At 39.5% G+C, this 22,715-nt stretch overlaps 2 protein-coding genes across 12 annotated transcripts in view; one reads left to right on the top strand and one right to left on the bottom strand.

Moving 5' to 3' along the window:
• The first annotated feature begins 565 nt into the window (after nt 1–565).
• On the top strand, nt 566–17,587 carry LOC133153220 (uncharacterized). The gene is made up of 14 exons (XM_061277365.1): nt 566–724; nt 5,072–5,268; nt 7,006–7,143; nt 7,218–7,332; nt 7,991–8,177; nt 9,874–10,015; nt 10,145–10,300; nt 10,371–10,426; nt 10,893–10,943; nt 13,657–13,832; nt 13,959–14,359; nt 14,478–14,574; nt 16,196–16,490; nt 16,574–17,587. The coding sequence occupies exons 1-14, from the start codon at nt 602–604 to the stop codon at nt 16,750–16,752; spliced, it is 2,313 nt and encodes a 770-aa protein (XP_061133349.1). The 5' UTR covers nt 566–601; the 3' UTR covers nt 16,753–17,587.
• An 845-nt stretch (nt 17,588–18,432) lies between these two features.
• Nucleotides 18,433–22,715, bottom strand: part of LOC133153217 (liprin-alpha-1-like) — a 61,790-nt gene continuing 57,507 nt past the window's right edge. For 5 of the 11 annotated variants that reach the window (XM_061277348.1, XM_061277351.1, XM_061277355.1 and 2 more), the window contains 3 exons: nt 20,774–20,842; nt 20,534–20,699; nt 18,433–20,066 (listed from right to left, as the gene is read on the bottom strand). In XM_061277348.1, coding sequence (XP_061133332.1) covers nt 20,005–20,066; nt 20,534–20,699; nt 20,774–20,842 — 297 coding nt within the window. In that variant the 3' untranslated portion in view covers nt 18,433–20,004. Of the gene's footprint in view, nt 20,089–20,278; nt 20,353–20,533; nt 20,700–20,773; nt 20,843–22,715 lie in introns of all 11 variants that reach the window. The other 6 variants (XM_061277349.1, XM_061277360.1, XM_061277356.1 and 3 more) reach the window with 3 other exon arrangements.

Raw genomic sequence — 22,715 nt, 5'->3', positions numbered from 1 at the left:
AATGACTTCAGATATAAAGGTTCATTCCAAACATATTCAACAGGATTCTCACTTCATTTATTATTTTAAAATAGATGCGTATATCAATATGATCACAGATTGTTTGGGATTTTGTATAATAGTGAAGATCTCTGCCGTGAGGTTGTTTGATGCTTAACAAAGTCATCATCCTGCCACAATCGCAGTGCTGGAGACATATTGCAGAGCACCTTTGTTATGCATATTACTTAACAAATTTATCATGTAATTGCAACAGAAAATCAGTTGCTCCTCATTTGTATAAATGTCTGAAACATTCAACTTCAAAATGTATTTCACATGCTAGTGCTAACATGGGTTCAGCATCCATCCTTCATCTTTCTAGAGAATGAAACAATAAATTGGCTAAGTAGACTCATACTCCAGGTAAATTCATGCTTCTATTGCTTCCTGCACACCTGAACCAAAGAATTCCAAAACGGGATTAAGAATGGCATGTTAGGGGTGATGGAAAAAACATTTCAATTGGTATCTGGTTCAACCTGTTGGGTGGATTCCAAAGGAAACGCCTCTTCAGAGCTTTTAAACTGACTGAGCAAGCTTTGAACTGATTCTTCGCATCATGGCAGTGGGTGTCCTACTCCTGATGCTAATAGTAGAACTGGGGTTAACTTTATCTGAAGATTTTCATGGGGATAGCATTAGTTTTATTAAGCCACACAAGGACCCTGATGGAAATATTAAGGTAATGTACTCCACTTTATGCTAATGTTATGGTTCATGTCTTCTGATTTAAGGTTGTGTGACATGTGGTAATTGATAAATAGCGCTCTTTTGGTAAATCATTGTGTTGCTAAAATAAACTAAGCTTTGTGAGTTTAAGGCAACAATGGGCAATAAACGGGCAAGTCTGAGTGAGCGATTTCTCCTAGTGTTTTTTTGGGTTCTCTCCGAGTATTCCTGACACCCCTAAGATTTCAACAATGCCTATGTAAAGTTTATGTATTCTTAATATCCCATACAGTGGATATATGTAATAAGACATTGACACACACCTGCTCAAATGACAGGTATGTGTGGTTTAAAAACAGACCTGGATGAATTATTTAAACCTTTTTGATATGCCATGCCATGATTATATTGTATTTTAATTGAGAAAAATGAATAATCTTACATGGATTTCAATTAACATAAATGAGCAGCTTTTTTAAAAAAGGACATTCTAGGCAAGGCAAGGCAACTTTAGTTACAAAGCACATTTCATACACAAAGCAATTCAGTGTGCTTCACACAAGCAGACACTGCTGCAAGCATTTACAAACAACAGTTAACAACATTCAGAAGGAAAGAATAAATAAGTAGCATCTTACAAAAAATATTAAAAGGGCATATATTAACAACATTAAAATACATTAACAAGAAAATTGAAAAACAAATAGAGTAGGTTTCTAAAATAAAAATAAATATTAAAAGATGTTTAGAAGGCAATCAAATGTATGAGGGAACAAGTTAATTTTTAGCCTAGATTGAAAAACATTTACTTTCAGAGCTGACTTCACTTCTGATGGCAACGTATTCCATTTGCATGCAGCTTATTCCATTTGTGTACAACATAACTAAATGCAGCTTCATGTTTCATGTCAAGATTTTGTCACAAGTACTACTTTTTAAATGTACTGCTTATTGATCTAGTGCAGGGGTGGCCAACCCGCGGCTCGCGAGCCGCATGCGGCTCTTTGGCTGGTTTCACGCGGCTCTTTTACGTTCATATCAACAGTTGTGTTTATTCTTCGTGCGTATTTGCTTCGCTTGAGTTCAATATGGTATTTTGGTCAAACGCGCATGCGCGTGAGGTGAAATCCCACAAAGGAGGAGGGACAAACCCATTTGAGGAGTGTCAATTTCGCTCTCAGAATGGCAAGGAAAAAATGCACAGCTAAACGAATATATGACGATGAACACAGGGCAGAGCGATTGATTTTGCTTTTTAAAGAATGGCGACTGTGACTACGGAGGCCCATTAGGTCCAGAAAAGCTGACAAGACGCTAAGCCAGGGGTGGCCAACCCGGCCAAAATGGCAAGGAAAAAATGCACAGCTAAACGAATATATGACGATGAACACAGGACGTTTTTAACAGAGTTAAAGTTGTTTTTTGTTGAACGCAATGGCAAGCCATTCTGCCTGATATGTCGGACGTCATTAGCGCATTTAAAAGCTTCAAATGTTCAGCGCCACTTCAGCTCACTTCATGCCAATATCGATAAGGACTTTGCAAAAGGGACAGAATTTCGCAAGCACAAGTTTGGACACTCTGAAAAGTCAGGCAGAAGAATAGGTACAAAAGCCATACAATGAAGTGGAGTTCGTTAAAACGTTATTGAAATCTTGTCTCCTGAAAACGACAAACTAAAACGAATGGTCTGTCCCGCCACCCATACCGTAATTTTCGGACTATAAGTTGCGTTTTTTTTCATAGTTTGGGTGGGGGGGGCGACTTATACTCAGGAGCGACTTATATATGTATTTCTTACAAAAACTTTCCAAAAAAAAAAAAAACTGAAACCGCGATAAACGAACCGCAATGTAGCAAGGGATCACTGTAATTTGAATTTCAAGTGACGTCAGCAGCGCGACGTTGCGTCAGCAGCAGCGGTGGATGGGGCTCGGTCATGGCTTTTACGCACGCCCGGTCCTATTCTATGGAGCTCTCTTCCACTTCCGTGGCTGGAAGTCCACGCCGCCACACGCCTGTAAGTTTGTTTTGTTAAATAAAGAGCCGTTTACCAAACCCACGTCTTTCCTTGAACTTTGTTAACGCTACAATATAGTTATATAGTAGATCTGTGGAATAACGACGACGCTGACGTCAGCGCGCATGCGCGGCGTTGTTGACAAAGGACGAGGAATTTGATCGATGGATTTAATGATTTAGAGTGCACAGATGGTTTGATAACATTATTGCTTATATAATAGTTGTTTGATATATAATTTGTATATCGTTATATGGGCCTGTGGAATATTTTGAAGTGCAAGAGCCGTCAGCGGCGCGCACGCATTGTTGACAAAGGACGATTGATGGATTTAATTAATTGGAGTGACGCAGATGGTTTTATTAACGTGTTATTTATGTAAAAGTTTCTTGAATAACTCTGAATTTTACGTCAGGGCCGTTCTCAGCTCTTAGTTTGTGTTTATGTCACGTTAGCTTACCTAACGTTTAGCCTGTTGTTGCTCGTTCATGACTGTTCTTGGTGTTGGACTTTGTCGAATAAATTGCCCCCCAAAATGCGACTTATACTCCGGAGCGACTTATATATGTTTTTTTCACTTTTTTGGGCATTTTATGGCTGATGCGATTTATACTCCGGAGCGACTTATAGTCCGAAAATTACGGTAGTAAGTGAAAAAAACGTATGTTTTTGTTTGTGGAATTTGTTGAACTGAGAGTTTGTCTGTGTGAGACAACGCACACAATGTTCATTGTTGAAAATCTGGTCTTTGGTCTGTAGTTTTAGTACTGTAGGAGTCAATTTGTCATTATCATGTTGGTGCGTGACATAATAATGTCACACAATACATTTGGCTGAGCAGAGGGGTGTGTGTGTGTGTGTGTGCGCGCGTGTGCGTGCGTGCGTGTTTGCGTGTGTGTGTTTGGGGGAGGTGTTCACGTGTGCTCATGTGTATGATGTGGCTTTTTGCCATGACAGTAAAAAATTTGTCTCTTAGTCTCTGACTGGTTGGCCACCCCTGATCTAGTGCCTTGATGGTATTTTTACTGGTATATTTCTGTTTATAAAAACACCAAAACAAAAATATTAGAACTCACACTGCTCAGAATGCAACTACGACATAATGTAAAATTAATAAAAAACAATCATTGGAGAAAATAAACAATGTTAATACTGCAGCACTATTTTCAATCGGCATTTCTTTAAGGATTAAAGATGGGAAAATCTTATCACAACTACTACTTTTATATGTACTGCTTATCGATCTAGTGCCTTGACGGTATTTTTCCTGGTATATTTTTGTTTATAAAAACACCAAACACTGTTTTTTTTTTTTTAAATAAATGCAAATACTACATTAATGTAATTTGTAAAATAAATAAAAAACAATAATTGAGATAAAAAAAAAAAACTATTTGAACGAATTAGTCTGATACATTCATTAATTACTACATTAATCACTCTGATTATGCAACTGCAACATTAATGTAAAATAAAGAACAATCATTGAGAGAAAAAAACTATTTCAACAAATTACTCTGATACATTACTACATTAGCCACAGATTATATAAACAATTATTTAGGACATCAGCATCAAGCCTGAAACATACTGTTGGACTGCAAAGAACACTTTGCACATTTTGTCTGTTTCTTAATTGCACTCCTCCCTGACATTTTCATGACTGACTGCATTCATGACAACATGAATTGAGTAGCGACAGTTGCAACGTCATCCTGTGTCCAAATTCACAGGCTGGTGTCCCCTGAAGGCTGGCTGCATTTTTGTCTGCAAGCTGCACTTCCAGTGAGACACGATCATAATTGGTTTTCAAATACACATTAAACCTGTCCAAATTAGCCAGGATTTTTGCAGTTGCGCTGGAACTGACGTCACGCAGCCAAAAATGTGGCAGAAATGTTTTTTCAACTGCATTGAACAGACTACATTGTTGGTAAAAATGTTTTTGAGAAAAAAATGTATCTTGGTCTCTTTTTATTTCACAAGAACGGGGCATTTAAGCTGGGGTGGTGGGGTGTAGACATTTTATATCTACTGTATGTCTGCATACGAGAGCGTGAATGGTTGGCTGAATCCATATGTCAGTCCTGTGACTATGAGATAATAAATCAAGTGTGTGCGGTACTTCTTACCTCAAGTCAGCTAGGATAGTGTCCAGCGTTTATGTTACCCAGACCAGGATAAGCATTAAAGATGGATAAATGGAAGAATTGAGCAATTTATCAATACCAAATCTAGTCCATATTCAAGTTTTCGTTAAGGGTCGGCAAATAGAACCTGACAAAAATTGTGTACAAACAGCAACAAGCTTAAGTTCTAACATTCATGCTGTCACTCTAGGTGGCCTTCCATCACAGACAGAATGGCAAAAACAACTGTGTTCAACCATCAACATTTACATGTGAGGAGTGTGCAAGCGTCATCAACAGTCTTGTCATGCAAACAGACCAGGACAACACAGGCCGGGGCAGGTGGTGTCAGTCTGACAGACTTGTATTGGCAAACGTCTTATTGAATGCTTCCCATATTTCGCTGAGGTACAGTATTGGCAAACGTCCTATTGAATGCTTTCCATATTTCACTGAGGTACATGACCCAAGGCTTTCAGATTCGTGATCATTTGTGATGGCGTGTCAGCCCCTTCCCCCATTTTACATTGACATAAATTACACGTGATATCTTAAATCAGGGGTTTTCAACTAGTTTTGTCCAAGGGACCACCATTACAATCAAGAAGCCACTCGGGGACCACTGCTTTGGCGTAATATTATTTTGCACCGAAGAAGAATAGATCTGAGGGTGGCTCGGTGGTGCATTGGTTAGCACGTCCGGAGTCACAGTTTGGAGGTTGTGGGTTTGAATCCACCTCTGGCCCTCCTTGTGTGGAGTTTGCATATTCTCCTGTGTGGGTTTTCTCCCACATCCCAAAAACATGCTTGGTAGGCCGATTGAGCACTCTAAATTGCCCCTAGGTGTGAGTGGGGATGGTTGTTCGTCTCTTTTGTGCCCTGTGATTGGCTGGCAACTGGTTCAGGGTGTCCCCCGCCTACTGCTCGATGACTGCTGGGATTGGCTCCAGCATGCCCGCGAACCCCGTGTGGACAAGCGGTACAGAAAATGGATGGCTGTCGGATAGATCTATTACAGGCTATTTATTTGCGTCTGTATGTCAATTTTGGGAATACAGGCTATTTATTTGCATCTGCATGTCAATTTTGGGAATCTCAGCTACATTTGACATAATTTGGATGGAAAAATGAGTCACACAATTAGCTGGAAAATAAATCAAGTGTAAATAATAAATCAATTTTATTTAAAAAAAAAATTACAATCATTTTTTATTTCCAATTTTGCGGACCCCGTGCAATGCCGTCACGGACCACTGGAGGGCCACGGACCACTGGTTGAAAATCCCTGTCTTAAATGAAAACCTATTTGCTATATTTTATATATATATATACTACTTCAATTTTATATTTTCTGTATTTGTATGGGGGCTTAGCAGGTTTATATTCATTTTATGTAAGATTACGTGCTATATAACAGCTTTAATACAGAAAATTGTACAATAATCACAATTTAAAGTCTTTGATTTAACATATCATAGCCTGTCCAGTTATTCGCTGTAAAAACAATTGTCATAATTATATCAACATAGCACGTGACAAAAATGACAATCACCTATTTGTATGTTAACTTGCTGTGCGTTGCTGTGCACAAATAATTTTGGACCAACCTTTATTGGACTTATACTTTTTTCACTTTGTGTGTAACATGTTTGCTAACAGTATAAATTGAGGCAACTTTTAATTTGATTACTGGGTGACATTCAAATGGATTGTCATTCTCTTTCATTTGAGTCACCATCATCAGAGGTGGGCAGCGTCCTCCTTTCCTGAATTTCCCTCCCTATATCAGTCTCGTCCAGTCAGTCCGAGTCCGCCAAACGCAGTTGAGAACATATTTACTGTCACACACAGGACACGCAGCCAAATCGTATACACTTTAGTCCCACAATCCACAATGACATTGTTTTGACCCCGATCACCACTGTGGGTGTTGTTTTTATTTATTTTTTTCTTAATTTGGCTGCGTGGTTGCATGTGCGGCGCCTGCGTGTGATGTGTTAGAGGAACGGGCTCGGCCCATATGGGTCAGGGATGAAAACTGAGGGATGGACGGACGGACGATGGCCACTTCTGACCGTCATCGGTCTCGCAATACAATGGCACCATGTTGAAAATGTGCTGTTTAATCACAATGCTTATTTACAGTAACACAGGTTGCTGCTGGGCAACAAACAATGACATGAAAACTAATTGGACAGCCCATGCACATTTGGACCTCAGAACACGATCGGACACTGAAGCCCTTAACAACTGTCCCGTAACTACTACAGTGTCATCACTAAGGTAAAGACATGGTTCCTAAGGCATTAGTTGTCAGGGGACGGACGGATGGATGAATTATGTTTGTCTTTATGCAGGGTGCCCCAGAACTGTTTTTCAAATATTCATCTTTTAGCATATGATCCAGATGGAGATCATGTGAAGTGCTACTTGACAGCAGATACGGCAGTTCATAACATTTCTCTAAATGAGGTAATTCCTGTATACTGTTACTCATCTGTGAATTTATGAATCTGCGTGTGCCAAACTTCTAGTATGTGGGGGTCGACTGTAGATCTCTTAATTCAGAATACAAAGAATTACCGTTTTTTTCCATGTATAATGCGCAAAATTTAACAAATTTATTGTCCTAAAATCTGGGGTGCGCATTATACGTGGGTACAAAAAAAAGTTTTTTTTTTTTTTTAATCCGCATATGATACGGAGGCCGCCATTACAGATGCGCTTTCTTCTCTGCTGTTCACTTTAAACACGCTCCATACGAACACAATGCTCTTGTATCAGACGCTTGCTCGATCACCTGCTCGTTTGCTGTCACAATGTACCCTACACAAATCCGAAACATTTCTTCGCTATCGAGTTTGCTAGCGCATGCACAGTGATACTGACCGGCAGAATAACATCCGGTTGTTCCCAAAGATGATCTTTTTCCTGAAATAATTTTACGTTTACGGACTTAAAAAGGAGTCCAAATTTGGGTGCGTATTATACATGGGTACAGGCTTTTTTCCAGCATCAACATGCCATTTTTAGGGTGCGTATTATACATGGGGGCGCATTATACATGGAAAAAAACTGTATATAACATGGCTGGTTATGATCTCCACTGTTTCACTTTTTGTTTACCCAGAATACTTGCACGCTAGAAAAGACAGGGCATGTCAGGGATGGTGTCTACGTATTCGAAATAATGCTTATGGATTTCCCCACACAAAGAATCAGTTTGTCCTATGCAAATGGAACATCGACATACTGGGAGAAGGCAGATGAAAACGCATCACCTCTTTGCAAGCTAAAACTGCAGTTCTTACTCGAAAGTAAGTGATTTTTTTATATTCTACAATTGTTAAGTGTTTACATATGATGCACAAAAGACAGCTGGACAGAGAGCTAATTTTATGAAGTTCTTCAGTTTAAAAACACAAATTCTGACTTGAAGAAGCCATAATCATGCTAAATCAACTTTTTGAAGCTTTTAGTCACGTTAAAATGCTAATTACTCACCAAAACACCCTTTTTCTGCTACCCATCTTGGAGCATTCCCTGCTCATTCCTCCTATCCAATTAACAGCCTTGACCTAATCAAGAAAATGAACGGCACAGATTTGAATAGGATAGGCCTGATGGCTTAAGGCGGCGGTGTCAGTGTAGCTACTAGCCATGTTAGAAAAGAGGACTGCTCTGGTGCGCTTTGCTGTAGTCGGCAGTAAATTGGATGACTCGTAACTGAATTCTTGACGAATTGGTTTATTACAAATCTTAGTAATAATCATAATAATAATAATAAATTATATTTATAACGCACTTTATATTCGGGGGAATCTCAAAGTGCTACATGGCAGATAAAATTAGTAACGCGGCTATGAATCAGATGGAATATTTAACTCCCAATTAAAAAAGAGAAAAACGGAAATCGGTTGTGTTGAGCCTTCTAGAGTTATTTTTAAGGCTTGTGCACAATTGAATGTTATGAATGATCGACTTCCAACTCCCTTCCAACGTCGCTTCAGATTGGCTCACAGCGCGCATAGGCCATCTATATACAGTGAGCCCTCGCTACTTCGCGTTTAGTTTGTCGTGGCTTCACTACATCGCAGATTTTTTTTCCAAATTAAAAAAAAAACATTTAAACGTCAAAATAAAACTTCTAAATTAAGGAAACGTGTATAACCTTTAGGACAATGTAGTATTGCTCCAAATGTTCGTTTACATTCCTTTAGAAGTCCATTTCCGCGTGTTAGCACGATCATGAATTATCATCTTTCCGCTAACTTGTTACCCTGCCCAGTACTTCTTGTTGGTGACAGTACTGCGCGGATTTCATTTATCGCGGGTGGTTTTTGGAACCAATTATCCACGATAAACAAGGGATTACTGTATCTACAATGACCAGTTCCTCACATTGTGACATCACACCGCGCCTGCAGAACCACACACACCAGATTCTCAAAGCTGTCTCCGCAACTTGTGTTCATATACGTACGGCTGTTCTGATGTTGATGCGTCAAATAAATAATGAAAATATTCACATTTAGTTTCACATTTGCAACTTAAAACAAACTAAAAAAAAGTTTTTCATTTTAAAATGGTTTATGGGTTTAACCACGATTCCGAGCGGGTGTAACTAGGAGCCAGCCCACTCTGCATTGTAGTGTCTGAATGTATGTGTATTGCCAGATTACACAGCGCATTTCTGTTTCTTATACGATTAAGCAGATGAACAAATACCTACTTGCATCCAAGCTTAGTCCATCGTTTTTTCTTTTTTTTTTTTAAACTCTCATTCTTGGGTATCCGTCACTGCCAGACAGATGGAGAATTCTGTCCATGGGATGGAACACTCACCTCTGGTAACAGCCAATGTTTTCAGTTTTAACTTGATGTTCACTTGTGGTGCTCTCCCAAAATGACCGGCTGCATTTTTGGAAAGTGTCGGGTGTCACGTATTGATAAATTAGCATCCAGTATAATTTATTGTTTTTCTGTGTCTCAGCAATTTTGTTTTTGTTTCAGTCCTCCCATCACTGCCAAATTGTGAACTTGGTCATGTGCAACCCAAGTTCTTGGACCCAACACCCAAACATGGTTATGTGCATCATGCCACAGTTGGTGACAAAGTGATTCTTTATGCCAAAGCACAGGCCTATCGTGCAACGTAGGTCTTTCTTCCATTTATCACTGATTATCTCCTAAACATTTCTGACATAACTGAGATATACACCTAAGCTTCCAACACATTCAGAGATAATTCCCGTTTTTTTTGTTCCTGTCTATTTTCTCGAAGTATAAATGGCTTTCAGGTCAGTGGCCCCCACAACATGAAAAAAGAGTTCAGTGACGATGAATATGGAAAAGCTGAGCTGACCTTAACCTGGACACCACAGTATAGTGATGAGTACAGAGTTTCGCCAATCTGCTTCACTGCAGAAACAAATGAATGGTGAGTTTTGTGATATTGATGAGGTTTGATTATTTTGTTGTTGATCATAAGAATCTGTTTTGTATTTCAGCCAATCAGAGATGAGGTGTGTTGTTGTCATGGTGAGCAAGCCAAAGTCCTTCAATGGTTTGTTCATCCCAATTATTGCATTTTTTATATATTTTATTGTTGTATTATACTTAACAAAAATTAAGGAAATAACGAACTAAACCTGAAAATCATTACCATTAATGAAATTAAATAAAACCAAGACAACTTTAAAAAAACGAAAACTTACAAACTACAGTTTATTTTCGTTAAACTAGCTAAAACTAAATACAATTAAAGCTCAAATATGCTTTCAGGGATTATTTTAAATGTTTTTAATTTGGTATGACTCTCTCACTCTCTTCAGTTGTAGTTGCAGTCCAGTCTGCATGCTAGTTGTTCCACTCATACATAATGCTAAAAATGTGCCCCCCCCATCCCCAAAATATGTGATTGAAATAATTCCCACAACATAATCCAGTTAATAGCATATTTACAGTCTGTGTCTCACACCCTTATTTTTTACAGCACGTCAGATTTGTTAATAATACTGTATATTTTTCAGACTTTTCTCACAGCAAGGATGAGGCATCAACATCATCATTCACGGCCACGGGTACAGTTTTCATTTAAACCTTCGTTTGTTTTTTGAAATACTCAAGTTGTCCGAGAATGCAAACATGGGGACCATATGCAAACCCCACACAGGAGGCAGATTGTGAAGCAAATGTGCACGCTGCACCACAATTATAACATAAAAATTTAAACTTAAGAATCACTGACAGTTTACTAGTTAACCCATTTGTTAGGGTCCAGACAGTGTGGGTTTAAGTCCATCGCTGTGCTGGTGTAAATGCGAGTGTGAATGATCTCTATATTGGCCCCATGATTAACTGGCGACCAGAACAGGTTGTAGTCCATGCGACCCTGAATAAGACGAGCATTGTGGATTCAATTTTTAACATGGTAAAGGTAGGATGTTTGATATCCTAATCATAAAAAATATTTGTTGTGAAGATTAGTCTACTTTCTGTTAGACTGTTACAGTATACAATACCTGGACACATTAGGAGTTGTAATGGAGGTCAAACAAATTTAACTTCATCTTATCATGATTCAAATCGATATCAGCAACACATTGATATCAGCAAGGTTGAATTCACTGGCATTGGACCCAAAAATTCCACATTTGTTGAGCCATTAACAGTGCATACTTTATGGGATACTTTACTTATTTAGAGATTATCAGATGTGAAAACATCATATTTAATTGGATAACTTCATTATATATAACACCTGTAAAACATATTTTGTCACTTGCTGTCTACTGGAAATGACATCATTTGCTCTCGGGCACAATATATTTTGTGTTAGATTGAATCCTTATTTAAGTGAATGTTTTATTTTCCTATAATTGAGCAAAATGGTAACGTCCAAACTGTTCCAGTGACTTACAATAATATCAGATGAAACAACTACCTCATCTTTGATGAATATTTGTGACTATCACGCTTCTGTATTTCAATGCTGGTCATGAATCGGTCATGAATCATAATGGTGGTACTTACAGAGCCTCTTATTTTTTTTTAGATGGTTTTTAGTACAAAGAGTTTTGAGAACCTCAGGTTGAGCTGGATAAATAATTTATAAATAAAAAGATAGATAGATAGATAGATAGATAGATAGATAGATAGATAGATAGATAGATAGATAGATAGATAGATAGATAGATAGATAGATAGATAGATAGATAGATAGATAGCGGATGTGGAGATTGACCAAAAGTACAGCTTCTATTAGTTGATAGAAAGATAAACAGAAAAATACAAAGTACCGTTTTTTTTTCGTGTATAATGCGCCCCCATGTATAATACGCACCCTAAAAATGGCATGTTAATGCTGGAAAAAAGCCTGTACCCATGTATAATACGCACCCAATTTTTTTTTCCCCTTTTTTTTTTTTTTAAAGTCCCAATGATCGTCACACACGCAGGGAGGCAATGGGTCCCATTTTTATAGTCTTTGGTATGGTCTTAACTAGGCTGGATGTATTTTTTTTTGTTGGCGTTGATTTCTCAGACTGCCCATAAAGGCACCATCGCGATCAGATGAAAAGAGAGGAAAGTGACGTGCGGTCATGTGAAAAAGGCGGCTCTGTATGGGAGAGACATTGAAGAGGAATAAAAACACCCTTGGAAACCAAAACTTGCCCCTCGTCGTGACTCGGAGCCGCAACAAATGTTTGGGATTTGTGTAGGGTACATTGTGACAGCAAACAAGCAGGTGATCGAGCAAGCGTCTGATACGAGAGCATTGCGTTCGTATGGAGCGTGTTTGAAGTGAACAGCAGAGAAGAAAGGAACAAGGCAAAGTGTTGTGAGATAAAATATTACCTGTAATACGCATTTTGTTATTTGCTGATTGAAACTGCTAATTAAACTGTGAATTGAAACTAATGGGAAGAAAACTGATTTCTCACTCTTTATATAGCTGACGTGTCTTGCGCATCCGTTCTGCGCATCCACTTCCAAGTTTTATTTCGAGGGAGATTTGTCATGTCTCGTCCCCAGTTTTGCTATGTGTCTAGGTTGCCATAGTTTCTGTTTGCGTCGCCCCTCCCTTCCTGTGTCACCTCAATCAATGTAACGTGTTTTATATTTAAGTCCTGTCTGCCCCCCCCCGCTCACCGTCGGATGATGTCATGATGTCTGTTTGGTTTCTGTTCCTGTCTTTGGTAATGTCACCCTGTCTTTTTGTTCCACGTCTTTGTCGGTCAGTCCTGTTGTTGGTTTTGTTGTACCATTATTTTCTTAAAAAAATTAAAAAAAAATAATAATTAAAACAAAAAAAAATTGTACCCATGTATAATGCGCACCCCAGATTTTAGGACAATAAATTAGTTAAATTCTGCGCATTATACACGAAAAAAAAACGGTACTTTGTACTTGACTGTAGTTACTTAACAAAAAGGCAGCAGTTAGTGTAGCTGGTTGTGTTTAACTCACTTTCATTGGACATTGCGTGCGGTGTTCCCAAGGTTCAGCATTGGGGCCAAAATTGATCCAACCATCCATTTCTGAACCACTTAATCCTCACGGGTTGCGGGTGTGCTGGAGTCCATCCAGCTGACTCCGGGTTGTAGGCAGGATATACCCTAAACGGGTCGCCAACAATCATTCACAGTCACACCTATGGACAATTTATAGTGTCTGTCTATCTGTTTGTCCGGCCGTCAATAAAACATAGTACCACAGACTTTTTAATATTCCTCTACAGTTTGAAGGGATCTTTTATTTATTGGTTTATTTTGTTATGAAATGTGATAACAGGTAAAACAGTTGTGACATGCACAGCCAACCAAATGATGGTTGCTATTGAGAGATCGACATTGCCTGGTGTGGATGTGAACTCTCTCTCTTTGAACGACCCGTCATGCTTGGTCACTTCTAATGCCACTCACATCATTGGCTCAATGTTGTTCAGCAACTGTGGCACAACAATTGAGGTAATTGATTTTTTTTTCCCAACATTTTTTTCCATTGATTATTTTTGGAACGATAGCACATGTGAATTGTTGCCTGTTTCTCCTCATCTGTCAGTTTGACATCTGTTCATTTTCTCTTTAAAACAGGATAAAGAAAACTATATTTATTTCAAGAATCAGATCCAAGCCGTACATGATCCATTGAAAATTGTATTCCGAAGAAAGGCGGTGAAGATTCGGTTCTCTTGCCAGTTCCCCAAAAGAGCCAGCATCTCCTCAAATTATAATGTTGAAAAGTCTGATTATATTTTCAGCGACTCCAGATTGGACAGTTTCAGCTATTCATTTGATGTTTATACAGATGGCAACTTCACAAATCAGGTGCAGCCTACTGCTTATCCAGTACAGGTCGAGTTTCTTCAAAACATTTATTTGGGCCTTAAGGCAGAAACAGAACTAGCAAATGTAAGTTTGTTCCTGGACTCATGTACAGCCACGCCGGATAACCGCCCTGACAATGATGACCTCTATGACCTCATCAAGGACGGGTGAGTCCTGACATAAGCTCCTGAAAACAAAGAATCGCAGATGTTGTACATCAATTCTGGTGTAGACCATTTTTCTAAACGCAGCATCAGACATGTTTGATATTTGTTTTTCTCACAGGTGTGTTAAGGATCAGTCATTAAGAGTCACAATGGTTGATCATTTGTCATACCACTTGGATTTTCAAGCTTTCAGATTTGACGGCGACCATGATCAGGTGACCAAACTATTTATTTCTTCCTATCGCTCATTTAACTGGTTTTCCTGCTACATATACAATGCAATTTCCACAAACAGAATACCAATAATTTATTGGCATTTTTATTTGATACGATCATGCTGGTTCAGTATTAGAGATGCACCGATCCGATATCTGGATCGGATATCGGCCCCGATATCAACAAAATAGATGGATCGGGTATCGGAAAATACAGCCGATCTGTGAGCCGATACTTTCCTTAATCTATTGGGACGCGGGCTACGTCATACGTCAGCAGCACGTGTGCCGCATGCCACGAGAGTTTTCTAAACAAACGCAAACATGGAGCGAACGTTCGCTTCTCTTCCCCGGGTTGCTAAGCGGACGTCAAACCCTGCGCGTTCGCTTCTCTTCGGGTTGCTAATGGGACGTCAAAGGCTGCGCGTTCGCTTCTCTCCCGAATGGGGGGGGGGGGGCGGAGTCTAATCGGATGTCAAACGCTGCGTGTTCGCTTCTCTTCCGGGGGGGTGTTAATGGGACGTCAAACGCTTTGTGTGGCGGGCTCCATCTAGTGTGGAAACTGAGAAGCTGAGCTCAAGCTTCTTGTGCGGGCCATATTCATTTATGTTTTCAGAATTTGCTGCGGGCCAATAAAAACTGGACCGTTAGTTTGGACACCCCTAATTTAGAGCAAAGAACTGTGTAGTCTGCCTGATGCCATTGCCTTTGGTCTTTTCTGTTCCACATGTAGAGTTATGTAGCTTGTTAAGTCAACCATAATATCGGATCGGTATCGGGTATCGACCGATACGCAAAGCCACGGTATCGGAACTGAAAAAGTCGGATCGGTGCATCTCTATTCAGTATAAATCTGTTAACAGGTTAGTTGGACACATATTTGCATAATGCAATTCTGATTCAGACATACTAGCATGTGTCTGTTTTTTAATGGTGGCATATTCCTCTGTTTGTGGGTCTGATTGAATGCTAAAAAACTATAGTATCTATTAAATGCTACGTCCTGATAAGATCTGTTGTATTCTACATTGCGATTTTATTATTTCATATACCGTATTGGCCCGAATATAAGACGGTGTTTTTTGCATTGAAATAAGAAGTGAAAAAAGTGGGGGTCGTCTTACATTTGGGGTCTAAACATTATACCCATTCACAACGCTAGATGGCGCCAGATATCTTTAAAGCGAAGGCTGAACTTAACTCCCCAGGTCACGAAGAAGAAAGAGATCTCAGCTACTCTCAAGTTTAAACCAGTTTGCATTATTTTATTGCAATGTTTTTCCTTATTCAGATTTGTTTCAAGACTACAGTTAGTTAGACTTTACGTTTATGGTTAATGTATTTATTGCAATTTTGTTGTTTTATCACAGTAGATTGGTTTATTTACATTTCAAAAACCAGAAGCCGTTTGTTTACAATTGGTTTATTTACATTTCAAAAACCAGAAGCCATTCATTTACAAATGTCATTGCACTTTAGTTTACATATTTAAATGTTCAGATATTAAGATGTGATGGGCAGTTTTTGCATGATTTGAATGAGGCAAAATAATGCTTTTGATGAAATGAAACCTCTTATGCCCAAATATGCTCAACCCCCCCCCCCCCCCCCCTTGTTACAGGTCTACATCACCTGCAAGGTCCTCATGTGCGACGTGAACGATCCCCTCTCCAGATGTGCCATGGGTTGTCTGAACGAGCAGTTTCGCAGGCGCAGACGAGCAGTGGGCATGCAGACCTCCACCCAGTCCTTGACTCAGGGTCCTTTTCAGTTTGTCAGTAAGGCAGTTCCCAGTGGAACTGTACACCACAATAACAGTGAGATGAAGAAAGCTGAGATTATTCAAGTGGATGCGAGAAAGAATGACGACATGGACTATGTAGATAATATGAAAAAGAGTGATGCTCCTATGCCAGGTGCCAACATATATTGTAGAACCCACTTTTGTTCCTAGCTTATTACAGAATGATCTAACATCTGCATTCATGTCTTCTACCAGTTTCTGGCGGGACCGAATCATGCAGAGTATGGATGAAAATCAAGGAGATGCTCAGCTCCAACATCAGCACTCTGGTACTTGGTAGTGCGTACTTGTCTGTGGTAGTGTCGGCTGTGGTGGTTGCCTATTACATAGAAAAGCGCAATAGAGAGGACCAGAAGCTTCTTCCTGTTTCTTAATGTACTAACCAACCAACCTTTTAAATTGATACAAATCTTTATAAGTGGGCTATAACTCAAATAATATACCTCTATTTTTAATAGATGCCGTTGCTTAACTTTATGCCTGCTTTGTATTTAAAAAAAAAAAGCCAAATGAAGAAAACGCAAATATAGAGCATAGTGAAAGGATTTAAAGAGTTCATTTGATTATTTCTGTGTGGAAAAGAAAGATGTCAAACGTCATACATCAGCAACTTAATTTTGCTTGCTTACTGCTGCCAAATATGTTGAAGTCAAACGTCAGGTGTATGCATTAAAAAAAAAAAAGCAGACGTAAATTGTGGACACACCATGTAAGAATTAGGCATGGCAAAAAGTGGAGCCTAATGCAGTACTAATGCCGAACAGATGGTGGGGCACTGGTTAGCACGTCTCACAGTTCAGAGGTGCGGGTTTGATTCCGGCTTTCCATTGTGGAGTTTGCATGTTCTCCCCATGCCTACGTGGGTTTTCTCCGGGTGCTCTGGTTACCTCCCACATTCCAAAAACATGCATAGGCTGATTGACCACTCCAAATTGCCCGTAGGTGTGAGTGAGGATTGTTTTGTCTGTGTTCCCTGTGATTGGCTGGCGACTAGTTCAGGGTGTACCCCGCCTACCGTCCAAAAACCGCTGGGATAGGTTCCAGTAGACCTGCGATCAGAGTATTAATCGGATCAGAAAATTGATTATTTTTGTGTGTAAAAGATGAAGCACTAAACAAAGCTGCATGTGAACAAACTAAATCATCTTGACTGCATACAGATTAAAACTGACGATACAAAAAAAAAATAAAAAAATTGTTTGTGTGCTTTTCCCTTTTTTTTTTTAATACCACTATTCATGTCAACCATGAGAGTTCTCAGTTGCTAACATGAAGCGTTTGCTTGCTTTGTGAGGTCATGTTCACACAATCAAGCCTACGCAAATATTGGATATTATTTAAATCGTAAAACTGGACATTTATGGATCGGTTCTGATTCATCCATGTTTAAATCGTGATGCATCTAATCAAAAATGTGTGTGTCAATAACAAGCGGGTTTTTTAAAACAACAATTTGGCGCACTCTCCAGCAGTTGATGGCCCGTGCGATGCCAGATTTGCCTATGCTAAATGCCAGCCTTGATTGTATGGTGCAGGAGGAAAACAAAGTGGTTCTGATTGGAGCTGAAACATATCTTGGCAGTGGCAGATGTAATGCATGTATTGCTTCTAATTTTCAAAAATTTGATTGTAGCAGCTAACAAGCTAATCTATCTTTAATCTATCTGTGGGGTCATTTAAACTAAGTTTAGATATTGTCTATTAAAAGCACATTTTATTAAAAGAGGTGTACATTGCTTTGTGTCGTATAGCCATGTTTATTGTAGTACATAGTATGAAAAGGTTTGTGTACATTACAGTTCGTTCAATAAAAGGGCCATTTGTCACAGAGCATTGATTGCATGGACCAAGGAAGAATGAACCTTGGTTGTGAGACTTAAAATACTATGGTGTTCTGCTCGATAAACAAAATGTAACCCCCACTGTTTTCTTGAGAACAAGAGAGGGGGTTGGGGCTAAGGTCTTACAGATAAACCCTTACGTTTTTGCTCATGTCAATGCCAAGATGAAATACAAGTTTCAAATTAAGGTTTTTGTCTATGTGAAAAAGAAAATCTGTTTCAGTATTTTATTGAAAGAAAGCAATAAATAATAGTGTGATAAAAATAGTTTATAAGTACTCAGACTGTACATTGTTACATCATCAGACAATTCAAATAACAGGACTAATAATAGCAACATGATTTCCACAGGGCATGAAAGAAATTACAAAAATGAAAACAGAATTTGGAATTGAGAGACTATACTAAGTGTTAAAGAAAGCTGGTTTCTTTCAATTTGTCATGGAGATTAATGTGAAACCATTGTTGTGAAAGCAGACAAGACCTATAGGAGAAAGAAAACTACATCTTAAGCTATGATAGTGAAGAGAACAAAAATGAGTAATAATAAATAAGAACGCAGAAGACTGTCTAATCAATAAACAATAAGGCTTCATATAACGTCTTTGTAAAAAGTGTTTTTTTAAGATTCAAACTAGTGATGGGAAAACTACGCTTCAAGACCCTTTGTGAACCAGTTGTTGTGTTAAGCCCAATAGATGGCACTTTCTGTTTGACACTGGGCTGAAAGTACACTGACCCCGTTTCTTCACACCAACAGTGCCATTCTTCACACCAACAGTGCCATCTAGAGCAGTTACAAATAATACAACTGGTTTAAGAAGCAAATTTTACACTTCATTTTCCCATTACTAGTTTGAGCCTGTCTACTTGCAGTAGGGATTAACAGAGGCTTCAGTGAAATTGGTCCGCTCGGGCATATAGTCTTTTCAGTTCTTCTGTATGTTAAACCCCCTCCTGTGCAGATATGTCTCTCCATAGTTGAGGGGTTAAAGGACAGGCAAAGTTGGCAGGGATGGGAAAGGGAGTGTCCTTGCATGCAAGGTGAAACACAAAGAACATTGCATTTAACTTTCACTCGCACTTAAAGTGGCCCTTGCTTTCCTGTAACTGATGTATGGCTTTAGTTTCTTGAATTTAAAACATTTGGTGTGTGTGTGTGTGTGCGCGCGCGCGCGTGCGTGCGTTGAGAGGTCCTGTGTTACACGTGATAAGTGTTCTCAACATCACCTGGCTTACCAGCAGCAGTTATTTGAATGGTGATGGTCACAGTGTTGAGCAGTTTGCAAAATGGTCTCCAGCAGTTTGATATTCTCACACACACACACATTGACCTGCATAACAGCTGCATTTACATTGTCAAACATAATAAGCAAGAAACATTTTAACAGTTAAAAGAGGGGGTAACTATATAGAATTAAATTATATCACAAGTCACTTAACCATTGATTATATTTCAAATCAACAAGGAAAAAACATACATCTGGTCAAATGAAGATTATAAAAAGATTAGATAAAACTTCTGTTGGTAGAAATATACAAACTCCAGACATTTGAAACATTCAGTTACCTACATCTGAGAGCTGATGAGCACAGTGAAGAAATGTAAAAAGTTTAAAGGGGTTGAGGCAAAACAATTACATTATGTTCTAAAATCATATAATTGTCCCATTGGTTTACATAAATATAAGAAATGTGGACATCTACATAGTTTCCTCTCGGGACACTGAGATTGGTGAGAGATCTTTCTCTGTGATACTGTGTCATATTTTTAGTAAAAATCTGTTAGTTCATCATCCTGGTTTTGAAAGCAGGGAATTCCCCTTCATCTTCTGACCAGCGGTTACCTATAGAAATAATGAGGATAAACTGAGATGGGGGGGAAAAAGGGAGATGAGCAGACACATAGGTGGAAGGAAGTAGGACAGGGTTGGATGGGAGAGAAACAAAAAGAAGAAAAGGTGTGAAAGTGCGTCACTAAAGCTGAAAAGGTCAACAAAGCTACGCTCTGCTTGCAAAGAGGTCTGCTTCTTGAGATGCCTGCATTTTGAGATCTTACCGTTGTGTGAGGTTTATGTTAACAAGAGTAGGTCCTGACAGTAGCAGTGTCCAGCCTCTGTATAGACTGACTTCCTGTGTGTGCATATTGGCAAAAATCACATGCAAAGACATGCCGTTAGTCACAGCATCACATACTGCGCACAGCAGACAAGCCATTCAAGAAGAATTCAAAGTAAGACATTCTCAAAGCTTATCATGGCACACTAACAAGGCATTTCAAGCTCAAACGCATGCATTGACAACTTTAACGTACCGTCCATTGGGCTCCTCTTTGGCTGGGTGGAGGGAGATGATGCGTTGCTGGTCACTCTGAAGTTGGCAGGCAGAGTGTCTGACGCACCCAAAGGCATCCCCCTCATGTCTTTGGGCCTGAACTTCTTTCGCCATGAGGGAGCTCGCCGGAAGTTCTTGTCCTCATCCTGGAACATAGAAGATTTCAAGAGGGGAAAAGTTGGCTTCTTTCATCATGCAGCAAACATGATATGTCCATCACCTCTTCCATCCTTCTGTCGGTACCAATGGCCAGCAAACTGTTGTACTCCCGCTCAAGAGTTGCTCGTGCCTACAAGAGCATTGGGAGAGAAGAGAAATTAGTGGCAGTATCTTTTTTTCTTTTAAACACAGTAAACACCAGACATTCACCCATTACCATGCTGCACAATATCAACTCAGAATCCCAGCTCAAATGTTCACCTGACACAATTGAATAGCCACATTTACACAGTAATGTAGCAATTACATTGCACTGGCCAACAGACAGTTTTAATCAAGGATGGTTCTATGTGTGCCTAAAGGTAATTTTGAAAGTGATTTAAAAACAAAACGTCACAGCAGATCAGGGTTTTTGAGAGCTTTTCGTTTGTTAATTTTTGGATTGACAGATACCGTTTTTTTGCGTGTATAGTGCGCCCCCATGTATAATACGCACCCTAAAAATGGCATGCTGATGCTGGAAAAAAGCCTGTACCCATGTATAATACGCACCCAATTTTTATGATTTTTTTTTTTTTTTTTTAAGTCCCAATGATCGTCACACACGCAGGGAGGCAATGGGTCCCATTTTTATAGTCTTTGGTATGGTCTTAACTAGGCTGGATGTAATTTTTTTTGTTGCCGTTGATTTCTCCGACTGCCCGTAAACGCACCGCCGCGCTCCGTGCGCGCACGGGAAAGAGGCGTGCGGACGTGAAAAAGGCGGCTCTGTATGGGAGAGACGTTGAAGAGGAATAAAAACACCCTTGGAAACCAAAACTTGCCCCTCGTCGTGACTCGGAGCCGCAACAAATGTTTCGGATTTGTGTAGGGTACATTGTGACAGATAGCAAACGAGCAGGTGATCGAGCAAGCCTTGTCTGATACGAGAGCATTGCGCTCGTATGGAGCGTGTTTGAAGTGAACAGCAGAGACAAAAGGAACAAGGCAAAGTGTTGTGAAATAAAATATGACCGACCTGTAATACGCATTTTGTTATTTGCTGATTGTATTAAACCATCACATTCATTGTCAGTCAAGAAGAGAAGAGGACTATATTGCTGAAGCCTTCGCTGTATCAAATTGATTTTCTTTCTTCCTCCAGAGTCTAATGTTTGACTCATTGACGTCAAATTGGCGCGCAGCTGCCCTATTGCCTAATTCTTCTGCCACTTCAATGACTTTCTTTCGAAATGCTACAGTATAACTTGCTCTCTTATCCATTCTGATGAAACTGCTAATTAAACCGAACTCTCGCTAATTAGTAAATAGCTGACGTGTCTTGCGCATCCGTTCTGCGCAGCTGACCCATAGTGCGCATGCGCAGTCATACTGCTTCCGCGCATGCACAGTCATACTGCTTCTGCATGACGTCCGGTCCGCGATGGAGATTAAAAAACAAACAATATTTGACAATAACACACCATCAAGGATTGCACCATCGCATCAAACGATGTGTCGTCAATTATGGATTTTTTTGACTAAGTGTGTTGGGACAGGATGGCTGAATGCGATGCGCGATTGACAACAAACAAGAAGAAAGGTGATTACAAGTTTTATTTCGGGGGAGATTTGTCATGTCTCGTCCCCAGTTTTGCTATGTGTCTAGGTTGCCATAGTTTCTGTTCGCGTCGCCCCTCTCTTCCTGTGTCACCTCAATCGATGTAACGTGTTTTGTATTTAAGTCCTGTCTGCCCCTCGCTCACCGTCGGATCATTGCATGTGTTACTGTCATGATGTCTGTTTGCTTTCTGTTCCTGTCTTTGGTAATGTCACCCTGTCTTTTTGTTCCACGACTTTGTCGGTCAGTCCTGTTGTTGGTTTTGTTTTCTAAAAAAAAAAAAAAAAAATTTTTTTTAATTTTTGTACCCATGTATAATGCGCACCCCAGATTTTAGGACAATAAATTCGTTAAATTTTGCGCACTATACACGGAAAAAAACGGTAAAAGCTTACGACATACA

This window comes from Syngnathus typhle, linkage group LG4 (genome assembly GCF_033458585.1).
Source record: "Syngnathus typhle isolate RoL2023-S1 ecotype Sweden linkage group LG4, RoL_Styp_1.0, whole genome shotgun sequence".
In the NCBI taxonomy this organism is placed as follows: Eukaryota; Metazoa; Chordata; class Actinopteri; order Syngnathiformes; family Syngnathidae; genus Syngnathus; species Syngnathus typhle.
This window is presented reverse-complemented; position numbering and strand designations above follow the sequence as displayed.

What these genes read in the sequence shown, in the direction of transcription:
- LOC133153220 (XM_061277365.1), top strand. Translation starts at nt 602, where the DNA reads ATGGCAGTGGGTGTCCTACTCCTGATGCTAATAGTAGAACTGGGGTTA. An exon ending in ATCATCATTCACGGCCACGG is followed by an intron (nt 10,944 to 13,656) that starts GTACAGTTTTCA and finishes ATGTGATAACAG; the next exon opens with GTAAAACAGTTGTGACATGC. An exon ending in ACTGTGGCACAACAATTGAG is followed by an intron (nt 13,833 to 13,958) that starts GTAATTGATTTT and finishes TCTTTAAAACAG; the next exon opens with GATAAAGAAAACTATATTTA.